Below are 14,196 nucleotides of genomic sequence, written 5' to 3'. Positions count from 1 at the left end.
TAGCCGTTCGAGGAGAGACAAGAGGGAAGGCGCGAGATGGGAGGGGGGGGCGCGCGCAATGATGCATGGGAAAGTGAGTTTCTACATCGAGGCTACAATAGGAGGGGTGGGTTGACCTCTAGTGGTGATTGTTGTTCAGATTTCCATTCAAAGAAATGTGTATATTTCACATATCAGATTATGTCACTTTACTACACAGATATTTCTATTTGAGGAATTGCATGTTGATTAATTACATTAAGACATAATGTTTGTATTGCAACTTTTCTAAAAACGATATCTTTATAAAAACCTTCTCGTGGATTTAAGACAAGTCTATCGACACTGTTGTGTATTTTGGTTATTTATTTTCTTGCAGTCTACATGGTTTAACCAGCCCAAGCCTTCAAAATTCACCAGCATATGAAAACAAAGTGTGTGCCTAAGTTAGCCTAAGAGTTAATTAAATACATCAACCCAGTTTCAACAAAGGGGGCTATATGAACTTTCAAGAATCAAATAGCTAATACATTTTGGATTGCTGAAAATCAACTATTCAGTATTGAAGAGGAAATGTCATTTGTTTATTTAAAAGTGTTCCTATGATAGTAAACTATAAAAAGAAGGCCACACTTTAAATTAAATATGAATTCAATGGTAACATTGACATGGCCTATACTTGCAAGGATAGCTTAGTCTTAATTTACCATGGCAGTATAACAATAGCAACCCTCTGACAGAGGGAATGGGATATAGACGCAGAGAATTAGAGTGAACAAGTTGGTTTTAAAGACATTGCAACACAGCAGATGGCAGTGTGCATCTGTATTGTCACCATAAGAAGCTGATGATGAAAAAGAAAAGGAAGCATGCAATACAATGAATACGGCTATGAGGAAGATTTAAAAAAGTTAAGTAATCATCTTTACATTAATAAATAAAAACGTTATTTATTGAATTATTTAATTTATTTTACGATCGAGTATGACCAGATTGTGAAGCACACCTTCCGGTACAGTAGGTGGCGGTATACAGAGGAGTTCAGCAGAGGCTTGACTAAAAAGAAAAAACAAAGAAGAAGAAGAAGAAGAAGAAGAAGAATGCGCATCAGAAGAAGAAAGAGGAAGTGTTTGGTTGTTCCTATTTAGTGACGATTCTCTGGCTTTTTTGGCCTTACAAATATCAGGTAAATAATCACACAAAAGTACAACATTCTAGTCACATGTAAATCTTTTTTAAATTACATTGTCCAGAACCTTGAGAGCGATGTAAGTTACTGCTACTGTTTGCAACAGTCGGAACTACATAATGCTACATTGCTCAGCTAATGCTAACGGTAGCCTTGGGTGAAGTCATGTGACAAACAATGCAATCCATGTCAGCATACTGCTTTATTGTTTCAATGTTATACAATTGTGTAAAGATCATTTAGCTCGTATCATGTATTTCAAAGTAGACGATATATTTTTTTCTCTGATTTAGAATCCACACAATTTCACCATGAACCTGGAACGAGTGCCCAATGAGGAGAAACTCGGCCTATGCCGCAAATATTATTTAGGTAAGAATACATAAACATGAATGCCAGGACCGGAGAAGTGTCGATGTCGATCTTCACTGTTACATGCTACACATGCCTCAATACGTTCAAAATGTCACTCGATTCTAAGCATGAGCATTTAAGCACATTTTTGTAAATATTAAGTGGTAATATGCCGTTGTATTGTCATTGATGTTGTTTTTTGCCATCTTCTTCTTCTCAGCTGGCTTTGCTTTGCTACCATTCCTGTGGCTGGTGAATGTTGTTTGGTTCTTTAAAGAGGCATTTTTAAAGCCTGTGTACACTGAACAGCTCCAGATCCAAACATGTAAGTATCAGAACCACTACTTTAAAACCTGAGGATTATTCATTCATTACATATAGTTAGGACCTCCAGTAAAACTCCAGAGTACGTTTTCTTACCTAATTGTTTACATACCATTTACACTGTGTGCATTTTTGTTCTATCTTGGTGAAATTGAAAGAATAAAGTCACGATATATTTTCAGGTCTGTTCATCATGATGAGATGGGATGACTGTCAAAAGAATATTTCATATTTTATTTAAAAATGTAATTTATTATTGTATCCACATAGATGAGATCTTAAATTACTAAGATCATATGGATTTCTTTACAGTGGAACTCTTTAAAAACACTTGACGCAATGTGTTATATAATAAGTTATTATATATTGTTGAAATAATTGCTATCCTTAATTGTAAGCCTAGTAAGTAAAACATAATATGCATAACGTTACATTTACATTTGAGTTTTGTTCAAATCAGCAATTATGACAGTGAATGCCTTTGTAGTTTTTTTATTGAGAAATTGAATATTTGCCAAACTTGAACTGGTAACCCCGTTGATATATAACAGTTTTCATTTTGAAGTAATATTTGCAATTTCCTGAGAATTGTTTTATTAAAGACAATTTAAGGCAAACTTCTGCATGAAATGACATACCTGTCACTTGTGTGTTTTTCCTCTAGATGTGAAGCGGTCAGGACTGGGGTTGCTGTTTTGGGTCACAGTGCTCACCACGTGGATTACAATTTTCCAGCACTACAGAGCAGAGTGGGGGGAGGTGGGAGATTACCTGTCCTTTACAATTCCTCTGGGCATTCCTTAAAACATTTTTGTCAAATAACTAATGATCCATTATAATGGACCAAGGAATTTTCTCTTCTTTAACAGTGAAATATTCTGATGATTTGTCTGGTCTCCGGAGAGAGATGTAATGGCTGAATCATGTTAACAAAATCAATCCAACTATGTCTTTGCCAGGCATTTGACAACATTCTTTGCGTTATTTTTTCAAGTGAGCTCACTAATATCTTTTCTTGTTTTATAGTGGAGTTTAATGTCTGTGTGTGTTTGTGAAACCCAAACTATTTTTACTTGTGTATGAAATGATAAATAAAAACAAAAGTCCATCATGCCTCAAACCTCCAATACCATATACTGTATTTGTTAGACCTTCATTATCATATTGGAATATCATTATTCTTCTGGGATCTATTATGGACTTAATGTTGGGGGACTCATCATGAGCTATTATCTCCTTATATACTCCCAATGTTTTGCATTGTTACGGAAGGCTCCTAAAGTCTGGCGCCTGTTGTGAAACCCAATAACTTAATCTCTCCAAATGTCGCCACTTCCCTGTCATCCTATGTGAGTCATAACATGATCGGGGCCATTTTTAGTCACTCCAGTCAAAGCTTAAGTGACATGTTCTACATTACTAACAGGGAGAACATGTGCTCTGAATATAAATTCACTCGGAATGTGCCAGGAACAAGTCAGGAGTATCAGCACGTACTTTTATGATGCAGGGAGTTCCTTAATAACACTGATTTACGAAGAGTAAACTAATGAACCCTTTTAAGGACATCATTTCATGTGTGGAGCGATGGAAAGTTACTAAGAATTTTTACTCAAGTACTACTCCAGTTCAATTTTGAGAGGCTTTCATTTCATGGTATTTTGTATTCAAAACACTTTTGATATCACTGCATTTATTTGACAGCTAGTTATATTTCAGATAATCTCTGTACATAAAACATTACAAATCAGTGTATAACATTTGATGTATTATAGATTAGTTTGGTCTAGGCCCCATACTGACTTAAAGTGCTACTTGTAAAATATAAATACACCATAAAACACCCACAGGAGCACATTTTCCGCATTATGAGGACATTTACTTTTGATACTTCTAAGTACATTTAGCTTATTTTATTGAGTGCAGGAGTTGTATTTGTATGACAGTACTGTGACATTACTACATTTACTTAGGTAAATGACCTCACAAGTTCTTTCACACAGAGTGATGGATGGGGTGAAAGCACACGCGCTCAGGCATGTGTTAGGGACGTCCCTGCTGTCACTGTCTGTCTGGCATCAGCTCACAAGGGGTCAACAACATCCCTTTTGAACTTATTTTTGGATAAACCTTCCTTGACAACAGACCTTGAGCATGTATTTCACAACTCTATAAGTCATATAAGAAAACTTAAACAGTTACGTTTCTGTTTCATAAACCCTAGGAATACACTTCAGACTACAATATTGTTAACAGGGAATAACACGTTAATTGCCATAAACTCGCAACAGCTGCGTCACTCCCAAAACAATACAGTACACCACCCTTATCCTATATGGCCCCGCCTCAACACCCAAGGGTACGCATCCGGAACATAACAGAGGCAAGGTGCCCCCACTGTGTATGCTACTCCAGTATAAAACAAACACCGTAGCAGTCAGACACGTCAAGCATCCCGTGAGCGAGCAGCTTGGGGTCAGACCATAGACTAGGGCCTATATAAAGGGTCAGACAGACGGGCGCACCAGGGCATCATCTGTACTCACAGTACCTCTTTTAGGACTGACACGGGAACACACGCAGTGAAACAGGGGGCGTCCTTTCCTGCTCGCACACTCTTTTGGTCAGAGAATTTAAGAAGAGGTAAGCTGTGGTCAGAGTTGTTTGTAGCCTCAAGTGCTGGGAAGTCAACTCTCCTTTTTAAACACGTTCTCTTCCTACTGATTAGAAATGGACTTCATTCTGCCACCCTCTCTGCCAGATGGTGGTGTCCCATGGGAGAAGGTTTTACCACCTCTTATTCCTCGGCTGAATGGGATGTATGGAAATTATCAATGGTCTCCAAAATTACTGATTCCAGAGAGTGATAAAACCAGCTCTGCAGAGGTAGGTTATTTTTTTTAACTTACTACAGCTGTTAGTATGGTTTATTAACTGTTTAAGAACAATATAATTGCAGGGACACACAACAATATTGAAATATATATTTAATAATACCAAATAACCATTAACCGTGGTAACTTATTCAATAGTTATTTTCCTTTTTTGTTGAAAAGTAGGCCTATATCCACCAAGTAGCTTTTGAGAAAAATATATAAAATGAATGTTTTCAAATCACTGTTTCCAAGGTCAAAAACAACTTTCACACTCAAATATCCTTTAGGTTTAATGCATGATAGCAAACAGGGCTTTTGGGTGTATTTACTGTGCTAAGACATATTTATTTCTAAACATTAACAAGTGTTTACACTTTTATTGGTAGGTGAACTGTGACAACAGCGGTTTTAGAGTTCAAGTTGATGTCAAGCTCTTCAACCCGGAGGACCTCCTGGTCAAAGTGACAGGAGACTTTGTGGAAGTGCAAGGAAAGCATGAAGAAAAGAAGGTTAGTATTCTGGATGGAACATAGTAGGTTTTAGGGAGGTTTGTTAACAATATTTAAGATCCTCAAAACTTGGATTCATTGTGCTCTTTGAAGGATGGTGCAGGAGTTTCAACACGGCAGTTCAACCGTCGCTACCGAATCCCAAAAGGAGTGGACACCATGGCTTTGGAGTCAGCGGTCTCTCCAGAAGGCATCCTTATTATTTCTGCACCGATGCTGCAAACAGAGGACTCCGGCATACCGACATAATGCCTTATAATACCAAACACTAACATTTCTGCCGTCTTCACCATGTATGAAAATAAGTGCAACATAAGCCTTTAAGAAAACACAGGCTCATACAGAAATAACTTAGTCACAGCAACACTCATGCATGCATGTGCCAAAACGCCCATGTGTTGTTCTTCCTGGCGCTGTTCTAATATTCCCTGCTCTCTTAGGTTTGTATATACCGCTCTGCTATTACTCATCAATCTTACACGATGTTTAAAAGAACCAGTCTTTGTAAATATTCTGCGTTCGTAGTTCAATGTGCGCAACTTTTGTAAAGAAAATCACTGTATTGTTATTGTTATTAATGATGCACACAAAAACATCTCCAAAATCTTTAATGTGGAAATATGTCTTCAAAAATAAACTTTATTTCTTTATAAAAAAAAAAGGCATACATGTGTTTTCTTGTCAGTGGTCAAGTTACTTCTCGCTCGTCCTGGAATTCATTTAATAAAGAGTCCACATCACTGAAAGGAAAAATACAGTAGATTATTTTTCTGGAATTTGGGGTGCTCCGTTTTGAGGATTCTTATAACATTAGACGAGCCTCATTTTCAAATGAGCATCTTCATAGGAACATAATCTTACATGACTGAACAATTACATTTAAGATGATCATTTTACCTGATCTGCTCCTTTACCCATTTTCTCTGCTTGCGAAGGACTTGTAACAAAGGGTCATCTTCAAACTCTTTTTCATCTGAATCTGAAAAAAAAAAAGAAAACAGTTCTGTTGAGGATAATCACCAGCCAAGGAGAAGGTTGATATTGTCGTATAAATCAGCATGTAAATGTACTGTGTGGAAGCAACACTATAAGTTGTTTTGAAATGTAAACGCCTCCAAAAGCCATTCAATTCAAGTTTATTTATATAGCCCAAAATCATAAATCCTATTTGTCTCAGAGGGCTTCACAACACAATTGGCAATGTAAAACAATGTAAAAACAACAAACGTATCTTACAAGATCAATGTGAAAATACCAATTTAAAAAGGAACATAACACAATGACACAAATACAGTTAGAGTACAATAGATACAATTACATAAAACCAAGGGTCCATGAGGATGTATAAAAGGTCTTAACTGTACGCTGTACTAAAGAGGAAAGTCTTTAACCTGCTCTTAAATGTGTGGACACTGTCTGCCTCCCTAATCGTCACTGGAAGTTGATTCCAGAGGAACGGGGCTTGGTGGCCGAAAGCTCTAGCACCTGACCTTTTTTTGTGGACTCTGGGAACCACCAACAGACCTGCACTCTGGGATCTTAATGCCCTAGAGGGGCAATAGGAGATTAAAAGATCCTGTAGGTAGGATGGTCCCTGACCATTTAGCGCTTTGTATGTGAGTAAAAGTATTTTAAAATCAATCCTGGACTTAACTGGTAGCCAGTGCAATGCTGCTAAAACAGGAGTGATGTGGTCCATATTTTTCGTTCCTGTTAAAACCCGTGCTGCAGCATTTTGTATTAATTGAAGGGTCTTTAATGATGAGTTTGGACAGCCTGATAAAAGGGAATTGCAATAATCCAGCCTGGAGGTGATACAAACATGGATTAGTGTTTCTGAATTGTTGTGATTTAGGATGTGCCTGATTTTGCAATATATTATATACTACTTAGATGGAAGTAGGCAGTCCTTGAAATCTGCTTTCTATGGGATTTAAAAGACAAATCCTCGTCAAAAATAACACCAAGATTTTTTACCATGGTGCTGGAGGTCATGGTAATACAATTCGAAGAAATTATGTTGTTGGACAGTTTGTTCCGAAGGTGCTGGGGGCCTAGTATAATGACTTCTGTTTTGTGAGAGTTTAATAATAGAAAGTTGCTGGTCATCCATGTCTTTATGTCTGTGAGGCATTCTTGCAGTTTAACTAATGGAAATTGTACATCTGGTTTAATTGATAGATACAATTGTGTATCATCTGCATAACAATGAAAATTGATGGAGTTATTCCTTATGATATTGCCCAATGGTAGCATATATATGATGAACAGGATGGGTCCAAGATATGACAACAATAACATTCAACATGGATCACAATTGATACAGCATACACAAAAAAGAGAGAGAAAGATTTAGGGTGTTTGGCATGTTGTGAATGCGGACCTATAGATAGTTCAGAATAAATTCTCCACAACTAAAAACAGGGTAAAAGTTGGCACTCTTTCGTGCCTTAAGCTGACCTTCCGCTTCCTGCAGCAGCTGTGAGATGACCTCCATAGAGCTCTGTGCATTGCATGGAGGAACTGTGGATTGTGGAGGTGCAGAGGAAGGGCAAGGAGGGGAAACCGATGAGTCAGGGGTCCTTTGTGCAGAGTCCGCCGTGGGGAACATTACCTCTGAAATTACCTGTCGAAGCACAAAGAGAACATCCTGCTAGTAAATGCTTCTTTAATTAGCATTATTGCATTCTACACCCCCAAAGCATGATATGAAATATTAATAAATACAATGATGTTTGACATCTAAACAATGTGCACAGTGATGGCATTTATATAATGTCATTCTAATGAGGTCGGACATGTACACCTGATTATCTAAATGATTTAATGCCTCAAACAACATATTTATTGAAGAAAAATTAAAATAACTTAAGTATAGGTTTCTTGTGTTTGATACTCACCCTGTTTAATAAAAACGAATAATTTAAAATGCATACATTTGCCACAAATCATTACATTTTGCATAGCAACATCTTTACGTTTATCCTATATACTGCTTGCAAGTTATAACAAAATTGAGACAAACTATGCAAACAACCTCTGAGGCTTCATATTGCCCTTGTCTAACAAACAACATGGAGAAGAATAAAGAAAAAAGCTTAAGAACCTGTCCTAAGGCTCTGTGGATTGGAGAAGGGGGCGGTGCATGATCGCTAGTACAGCTTTCCCTGGAAAACCCCTGGCGTTGCTCCTGCAGCAGCTGCTCTGCCCACGGCATGACTTTTTTGGAGCCTCTTGGTTGTGAAGAACTTCTGTTTGTAGAGCCAGTGGCAGCAGCATGTTCCCTATTCACAGTATATTTGCAAATTATTGCATATTGAGCAATCAGTATTTAATTTCTATTACTTTTAGAATTGTTCGATCTTACCTTGTTGATTTCTTCTGCTTTCTGATTGACGGGGCCGCCTTCTCCTCATTCTTCTCCGATTCTCTTGTTTGGGCTTTCTCTCTCTTGCTCCTCTCAGATCTTTTGTGGTGACTAAGCCCTACTCTTTCTATTATTCCAGATGAAGCAGGTGTTGGGCATGGCATATGTGCATGAGAAGGTTTGTCAGTGATGGTGGTCATTATGTTTGCAGGGACTTGGATCTTTTTACAGGCAACTTTGGTGCCATCTATACTTTTCAAAGTTTTGTGTTTCATGGTAGCATGAGACGACTGGATTGGGCAGGGCAAGACATCACAGAGTAAATGCATGTGGGCAGGAACATGTGCAATAGTTTGGGGATGAGAGACGGAAGAGAAAGAGACATCAAAGGCAGGGAAGGGAGGTGGACCTGAAGCCGGGGGGGAGGATTTGTGAGCTTCTTTGGTGTCTAGTTGTGGAGCTGTGATGTGCAGATGTGTATCTTTTTGTGAGACGTCAGGAGGTTGAATACTCCGGTGTTGCTATGAAAGATGCAAGAAAGAGGAAAATAAAACATCCTGTAAATCTGCAATTATTATACAAAAAAAAATTAAAATGTCAAATACCCTGACTCAAACCTTGTAAGCCTGTCCTCTGGCTGAGGCATTGTTTGAAGAACTGGGGGCCTGCCAGCTGAAAGTGGGACCATGCAGACTGGTCTGTTGCGGGGGCCACTCCCGGGCCTGCTCAATCTTTCTCCTTAAACGCCACTGGAACAATATGTCCTCTTCCCGGCGTGTGGGAGGCACCAGAGAAGGAATGACAGAGGATCTTTGGAAGAAAACAGCTCGGTCTGAGTCTGAGCAGGCCTTTGCTGTAAATATTAATAAACACATTGCATAATATAACTAACACTGCACTACAGTTTAAAAACAGGCATGAAAAAATATGAATCTTCTAGGAAAAGTTGGATAAGATGGGAATTGCATTGAGGCAGTTTGTATTAGAGTAAGAGTTACAAAACTCCTTCTCAAAAATGAGTATTATGCAACACTCTTGACTTACCAGTAGATGCTATTAAACTAGGAATCAAAGGTCTTCGCGGAGGCTCATCTACACTGACTGGAGAAGAGAAATCTGAGCAATCCAGGCCCTCTGAGCTGACAGGTATAGATCCATCACTCAGAGTACATTCACTGTTAGAAAGACAGAAGATACTTACAATAATAACATTTTATCATATCACATTTATCATAAATGTAATTTGCTTGTATTCATACCCTCTCAGCAACAGTTGATTGGCTTTTTCTTGAAGCTGTAGTAGCTCTACCGCATCATCAAATTCCATCTGGGAGGTGTCTGACAAAATCTGAGCAATAAAGAGGATCGACAAACCAATGAAAAATAACAGTTGCACATTGATTCAGCAGCGGTTACGTTTTCCTTCACATTATCTAGGTTCATATTGCTAACACATACAGTATACCGAGAAGTTCTTTTACAATTTTGTGAAAGTGATTCATCTGACATGACCAGGCATGCAATCTATAAATGTGTCAAACATGGGTGCATAAACAGTTGCTTCCCAGGTATCTAGTAAACAGAGAAAGTTTCCAAATGGACATGTGGTGCAGGGTTGAAATGCAAATATTTATATGCACTTATTTGGTATAAGGCGTCTCTACTCCTGCAGACACTCCGTTTCCTTGGCATCCAGACAAACTTGCCTTATACACCGGGGCAGGGTGCAGACCCAATAGTCCAAATATAAACGCATGTGAAAACAATAAAACAAGATGGAATGGTATCTGGTGTTTTGGAAAGTCGTTTTTGGTAATTATTAAAGAAATACATTTGGAAAGTTTATTTCAAGACAGTAACAGGCCATATTGTTTGGTCCACACAAGCACTCACACTAAGGGATCCTCTGCATGGGGAGGGGGATCTGTCATGTTGATGTTGTCCAGCTGGACTGAAGCTGGCAGGTCCATGGTCATCTTTCATAGGCTTTATAACTTCTGTTAAGAGAAAGGTATCCCTCAGAAAGATTATACCAGCTAAGGTGCTTTCCACATTGAAATTAGAGAGCTGGTGAAATGTAATAAACCCTCATACACTGAACAAAAATATAAACGCAACACTTTTGTTTTTGCTTCCATTTTTCATGAGATGAACTCAAAGATCTAAAACATTTTATATATATATATACACAAAATAACCATTTCTCTCAAATATTGTTCACAAATCTGAAAAAATCTGTGATTGTGAGCACTTCTTCTTTGCCGAGATAATCCATCCCACCTCACAAGTGTGGCATATCAAGATGCTGATTAGATAGCATGATTATTGCACAGGTGTGCCTTAGGCTGGCCACAATAAAAGGCCATTCTGAAACGTGCATTTTTGCTTTATTGGGGGGATCCGAAAACCAATCAGTATCTGGTGTGAGGGGTAGGATTAGGGTTAGGGTAATGTTGTGAATCGAGTGGCCCATGGTGGTGGTGGGGTTATGGTATGGGCAGGCGTATGTTATGGACGACGAACACAGGCCACTCGATTCACAACATTACCCTAACCCAGGGGTCTGCAACCTTTTTGACCAAAAGAGCCATTTCGCTCCTTTTTTCCAAAAAATGTTTTGTCTGGAGCCGCAAAACATATTTCATAGTTTTGTATTGTTATATCAGACAAAAACTACAGTTTTTTTGCATTTATTAGGCTATTTATTACATGATATAAAACTGTTAACCTCTAATAAGTAACAAAGAACTTTTATAAGGAGAATTAAAAATAATACACAGGCCTACTTTAAAATAAATTAAACACAGCACTTGGGGAGTCCTCTGCACATTTGAAGGGGAAACAAATATTATTAAATGGGCCCACTTTGAAATAAATAAAACATATATCTGCACCCTAAAAAGAGTTAAAGGTAAGCATGGAGAAACCAGCTCGAGTGCACTAGAATTTGAAAGTACACAACCGGAAAAAATATGCCTCTTCCTTCAGACTTTCTTACAGAGTCCCTCCTCCAACACACACGAACGCACACATGACCAATGAGGGCACGATATAAGTTTGTGCCCAGATGGAAAGATGACAGGCAGGTAGGCCATCCAGTTATTTTAGCCGGGCCGGCTCAGATGATTGGTCGTGCTTTTTACAGCGCTACGGCTTCCAGAGATTAATTTTTGTATGAATTTATTGTCAAAGCACTTAATATATTCATTGCTATCGGGACGTTAAGAGCATTCCATGGAATATAACAAAAAGTGTTACATTTAAATTACATACCCCATTGAATTATGACTGACGATCGTCAGCTGGCTTCCTCTCCCGTGTTGTTCCTCGATACGTAAAGGCTGCACCACTGTTGACAACTTCTCTCTACATATCAAACATACCGGTAAACCAGCATCGTTTACTGTGAAAGCATACAACTCTGTCCACGCAGAATTAAATCCTGTGTTCCTCCGGTACTTTTCTTTGATTTATCCATAGTTCGCTCATCGAGCCGGGGGTCAGTTTATTCGCCTCCAAGAAAAGGCGCTCGCGCGGGACCGGAGCAGGATGTGACGCATATTTTAGTTGACCTAATTAAAACCGTTTTGTTTTTTATTTATGTGTCACAGTATCACCTCAAAATACAACATACGAAACATTTTCAACCATCCAACAAAATATAAATAGTCCTACAAATACTTTTATTTTATTTCCTTCTTATTTTTGTCTAAACTCAAGGGAGCCAGAGGGCTTAAAGGGCCGCATGCGGCCTGTGGGCCGCGGGTTGCCGACCCCTGCCCTAACCCTACCCCTCACACCAGATACTGACTGGTTTTCGGACCCCCCCAATAAAGCAAAACTGCACGTTTCAGAGTGGCCTTTTATTGTGGCCAGCCTAAGGCACACCTGTGCAATAATCATGCTGTCTAATCAGCATCTTGATATGCCACACCTGTGAGGTGGGATGGATTATCTCGGCAAATGAGAAGTGCTCACTATCACAGATCTTTTCAGATTTGTGAACAATATTTGAGAGAAATGGTTATTTTGTGTATATAGAAAATGTTTTAGATCTTTGAGTTCATCTCATGAAAAATGGGAGCAAAAACAAAAGTGTTGCGTTTATGTTTTTGTTCAGTGTATAAAAAGTACACATTAAAAGGGAGAATCTACCTCTGTCTGTTGTTTTAGTTGGTGTTGAACTGCAAGGTAAAGATGAGGGTGACATCCACCAAAAAGGCAGCTGCTTCTCTTCTATGGCAGAAGGCATCTGCTGGCGCTCCTCTCGACTCTGTGGTTGACCATTGCGAAAGCGATCTATGTACCTAAGGGAGAAAATATCAATGTGTGTTATGACTAGTGATATAAATAGTAAAGGACCACTAACCAGTTTCTTTATCTCCCAATCTTTATATCACAGTGACCATCCCATGGTAATGTTCAGTCATGCCTCATATATTGCTACTGCAAGAAAAATAGTTCTAATAAAGATGATAACTTAGTGCATAAGTATTGCTACTCAGGATATATTCTGGATTCTGAGTAATTTAAACTTACTTTGCCATCACTGAACTCTGCTGAACTTCAAACTCTGAGGAAAATGTGGATTTTCCTGCTCTAGCACTCTGTTTAGATGTCTCCATGTTAGAAGAAGTACTGCTGGCAGGAGAAGATCCACAGTCGGTGGAGGGCCAGGATTCTTCAAACGCAGGCTGTCTATCCGTGGAAACAAAGTGTAGGTCACGTTTCTCATACGGCCGTTGGCTCTCTGGGCTCAGACTGTGTAATTGTGGACTGGATTGTTGGTTTAAACGTTCTGGACTCAGAGTCTGCAAAAGAACAAAGTGAGAGACATGTTTGAGATAACTTAATAATTGCAGTAGGCTAAACTTGGAGTCAGCTTTAAAACAAACCGGTTTTTTCTCTTTCTTTGACAGGGATTGTTTACAGGATGGATGATAATGTGCCTTCCCCACTTTGGATGCTGGCTCGAAGGGATTCTGCCTTGTGAACACAGGTGCACTGTAAAAAAAAAAACATTACATTTGTGACCAACTGTAGCTATTGTTAAGGGTATTATAAATAATGTGATATGTATATCTTACCTGGATTTCATTACAGCTTTTGAAAGTCAGAGGTGATTCTTAAGAGCAAGAAAACAGGATGCACAGTATAAATGGTTTGTGCTTCAGATTTATATCTGATCCCAAATTAGTATAAATTAATTATATAAATTATAGCTGGGTCGTCACGTCAGCCTGACTTTACAGAATTGTAACTAACTGTTAACTAACATCATAGCACATTATTCACCGGCCTGCTGAGTTGACTTGGCATGTCCACAAAAGAAAGTTACCATGGAGTCACTCGCCAGTACGACACAAATTATGCATAAAATAGCAAATTAAGATGCTACAGCGGAAACATGGAAAGGTCTTATACATCCAACGATTAAAAATAGTAAACTAAATACATAATTACTTTGCTCTTTTTGACATATATCACATAACCGATACAACCAGAAGAAAGCGCCACTGTTTATGTCGAACGTTATTTACTGAGAGCCTTACAGCCAATAGGAACCGGATTTGTTCATGATGGACATAACAGTTACCC

The 14,196-nt window shown here is 38.6% G+C and overlaps 3 protein-coding genes across 4 annotated transcripts; 2 read left to right on the top strand and 1 right to left on the bottom strand.

Moving 5' to 3' along the window:
• Window positions 1-1,054: 1,054 nt before the first annotated feature.
• On the top strand, window positions 1,055-2,959 carry psenen (presenilin enhancer, gamma-secretase subunit). The gene is made up of 4 exons (XM_034101905.2): window positions 1,055-1,165; window positions 1,462-1,540; window positions 1,743-1,847; window positions 2,511-2,959. The coding sequence occupies exons 2-4, from the start codon at window positions 1,480-1,482 to the stop codon at window positions 2,648-2,650; spliced, it is 306 nt and encodes a 101-aa protein (XP_033957796.1). The 5' UTR covers window positions 1,055-1,165; window positions 1,462-1,479; the 3' UTR covers window positions 2,651-2,959.
• A 1,306-nt stretch (window positions 2,960-4,265) lies between these two features.
• On the top strand, window positions 4,266-5,843 carry hspb6 (heat shock protein, alpha-crystallin-related, b6). Of its 2 annotated transcripts, XM_034101903.2 has the most exons (4): window positions 4,266-4,489; window positions 4,575-4,732; window positions 5,109-5,231; window positions 5,325-5,841. In XM_034101903.2, the coding sequence occupies exons 2-4, from the start codon at window positions 4,577-4,579 to the stop codon at window positions 5,478-5,480; spliced, it is 435 nt and encodes a 144-aa protein (XP_033957794.1). In that variant the 5' UTR covers window positions 4,266-4,489; window positions 4,575-4,576; the 3' UTR covers window positions 5,481-5,841. The 2 variants fall into 2 exon arrangements, with proteins under 2 accessions (XP_033957794.1, XP_033957795.1); XM_034101904.2 differs by lacking the exon at window positions 4,266-4,489 and having other exon boundaries at window positions 4,496-4,732; window positions 5,325-5,843.
• On the bottom strand, window positions 5,468-14,145 carry proser3 (proline and serine rich 3). The gene is made up of 14 exons (XM_034101901.1): window positions 14,062-14,145; window positions 13,686-13,723; window positions 13,494-13,602; window positions 13,138-13,409; window positions 12,754-12,905; window positions 10,492-10,595; window positions 9,858-9,946; window positions 9,643-9,773; window positions 9,216-9,451; window positions 8,599-9,119; window positions 8,338-8,515; window positions 7,692-7,857; window positions 6,129-6,210; window positions 5,468-5,971 (listed from the first exon to the last, which is right to left on the bottom strand). The coding sequence occupies exons 2-14, from the start codon at window positions 13,694-13,696 to the stop codon at window positions 5,920-5,922; spliced, it is 2,103 nt and encodes a 700-aa protein (XP_033957792.1). The 5' UTR covers window positions 13,697-13,723; window positions 14,062-14,145; the 3' UTR covers window positions 5,468-5,919.
• Window positions 14,146-14,196: the final 51 nt, after the last annotated feature.

This window comes from Pseudochaenichthys georgianus, chromosome 16 (genome assembly GCF_902827115.2).
Source record: "Pseudochaenichthys georgianus chromosome 16, fPseGeo1.2, whole genome shotgun sequence".
Taxonomy (NCBI): Eukaryota; Metazoa; Chordata; class Actinopteri; order Perciformes; family Channichthyidae; genus Pseudochaenichthys; species Pseudochaenichthys georgianus.
Note: the sequence above shows the minus strand (reverse complement) of the source record. Positions and strands in the feature narration are given on the sequence as shown.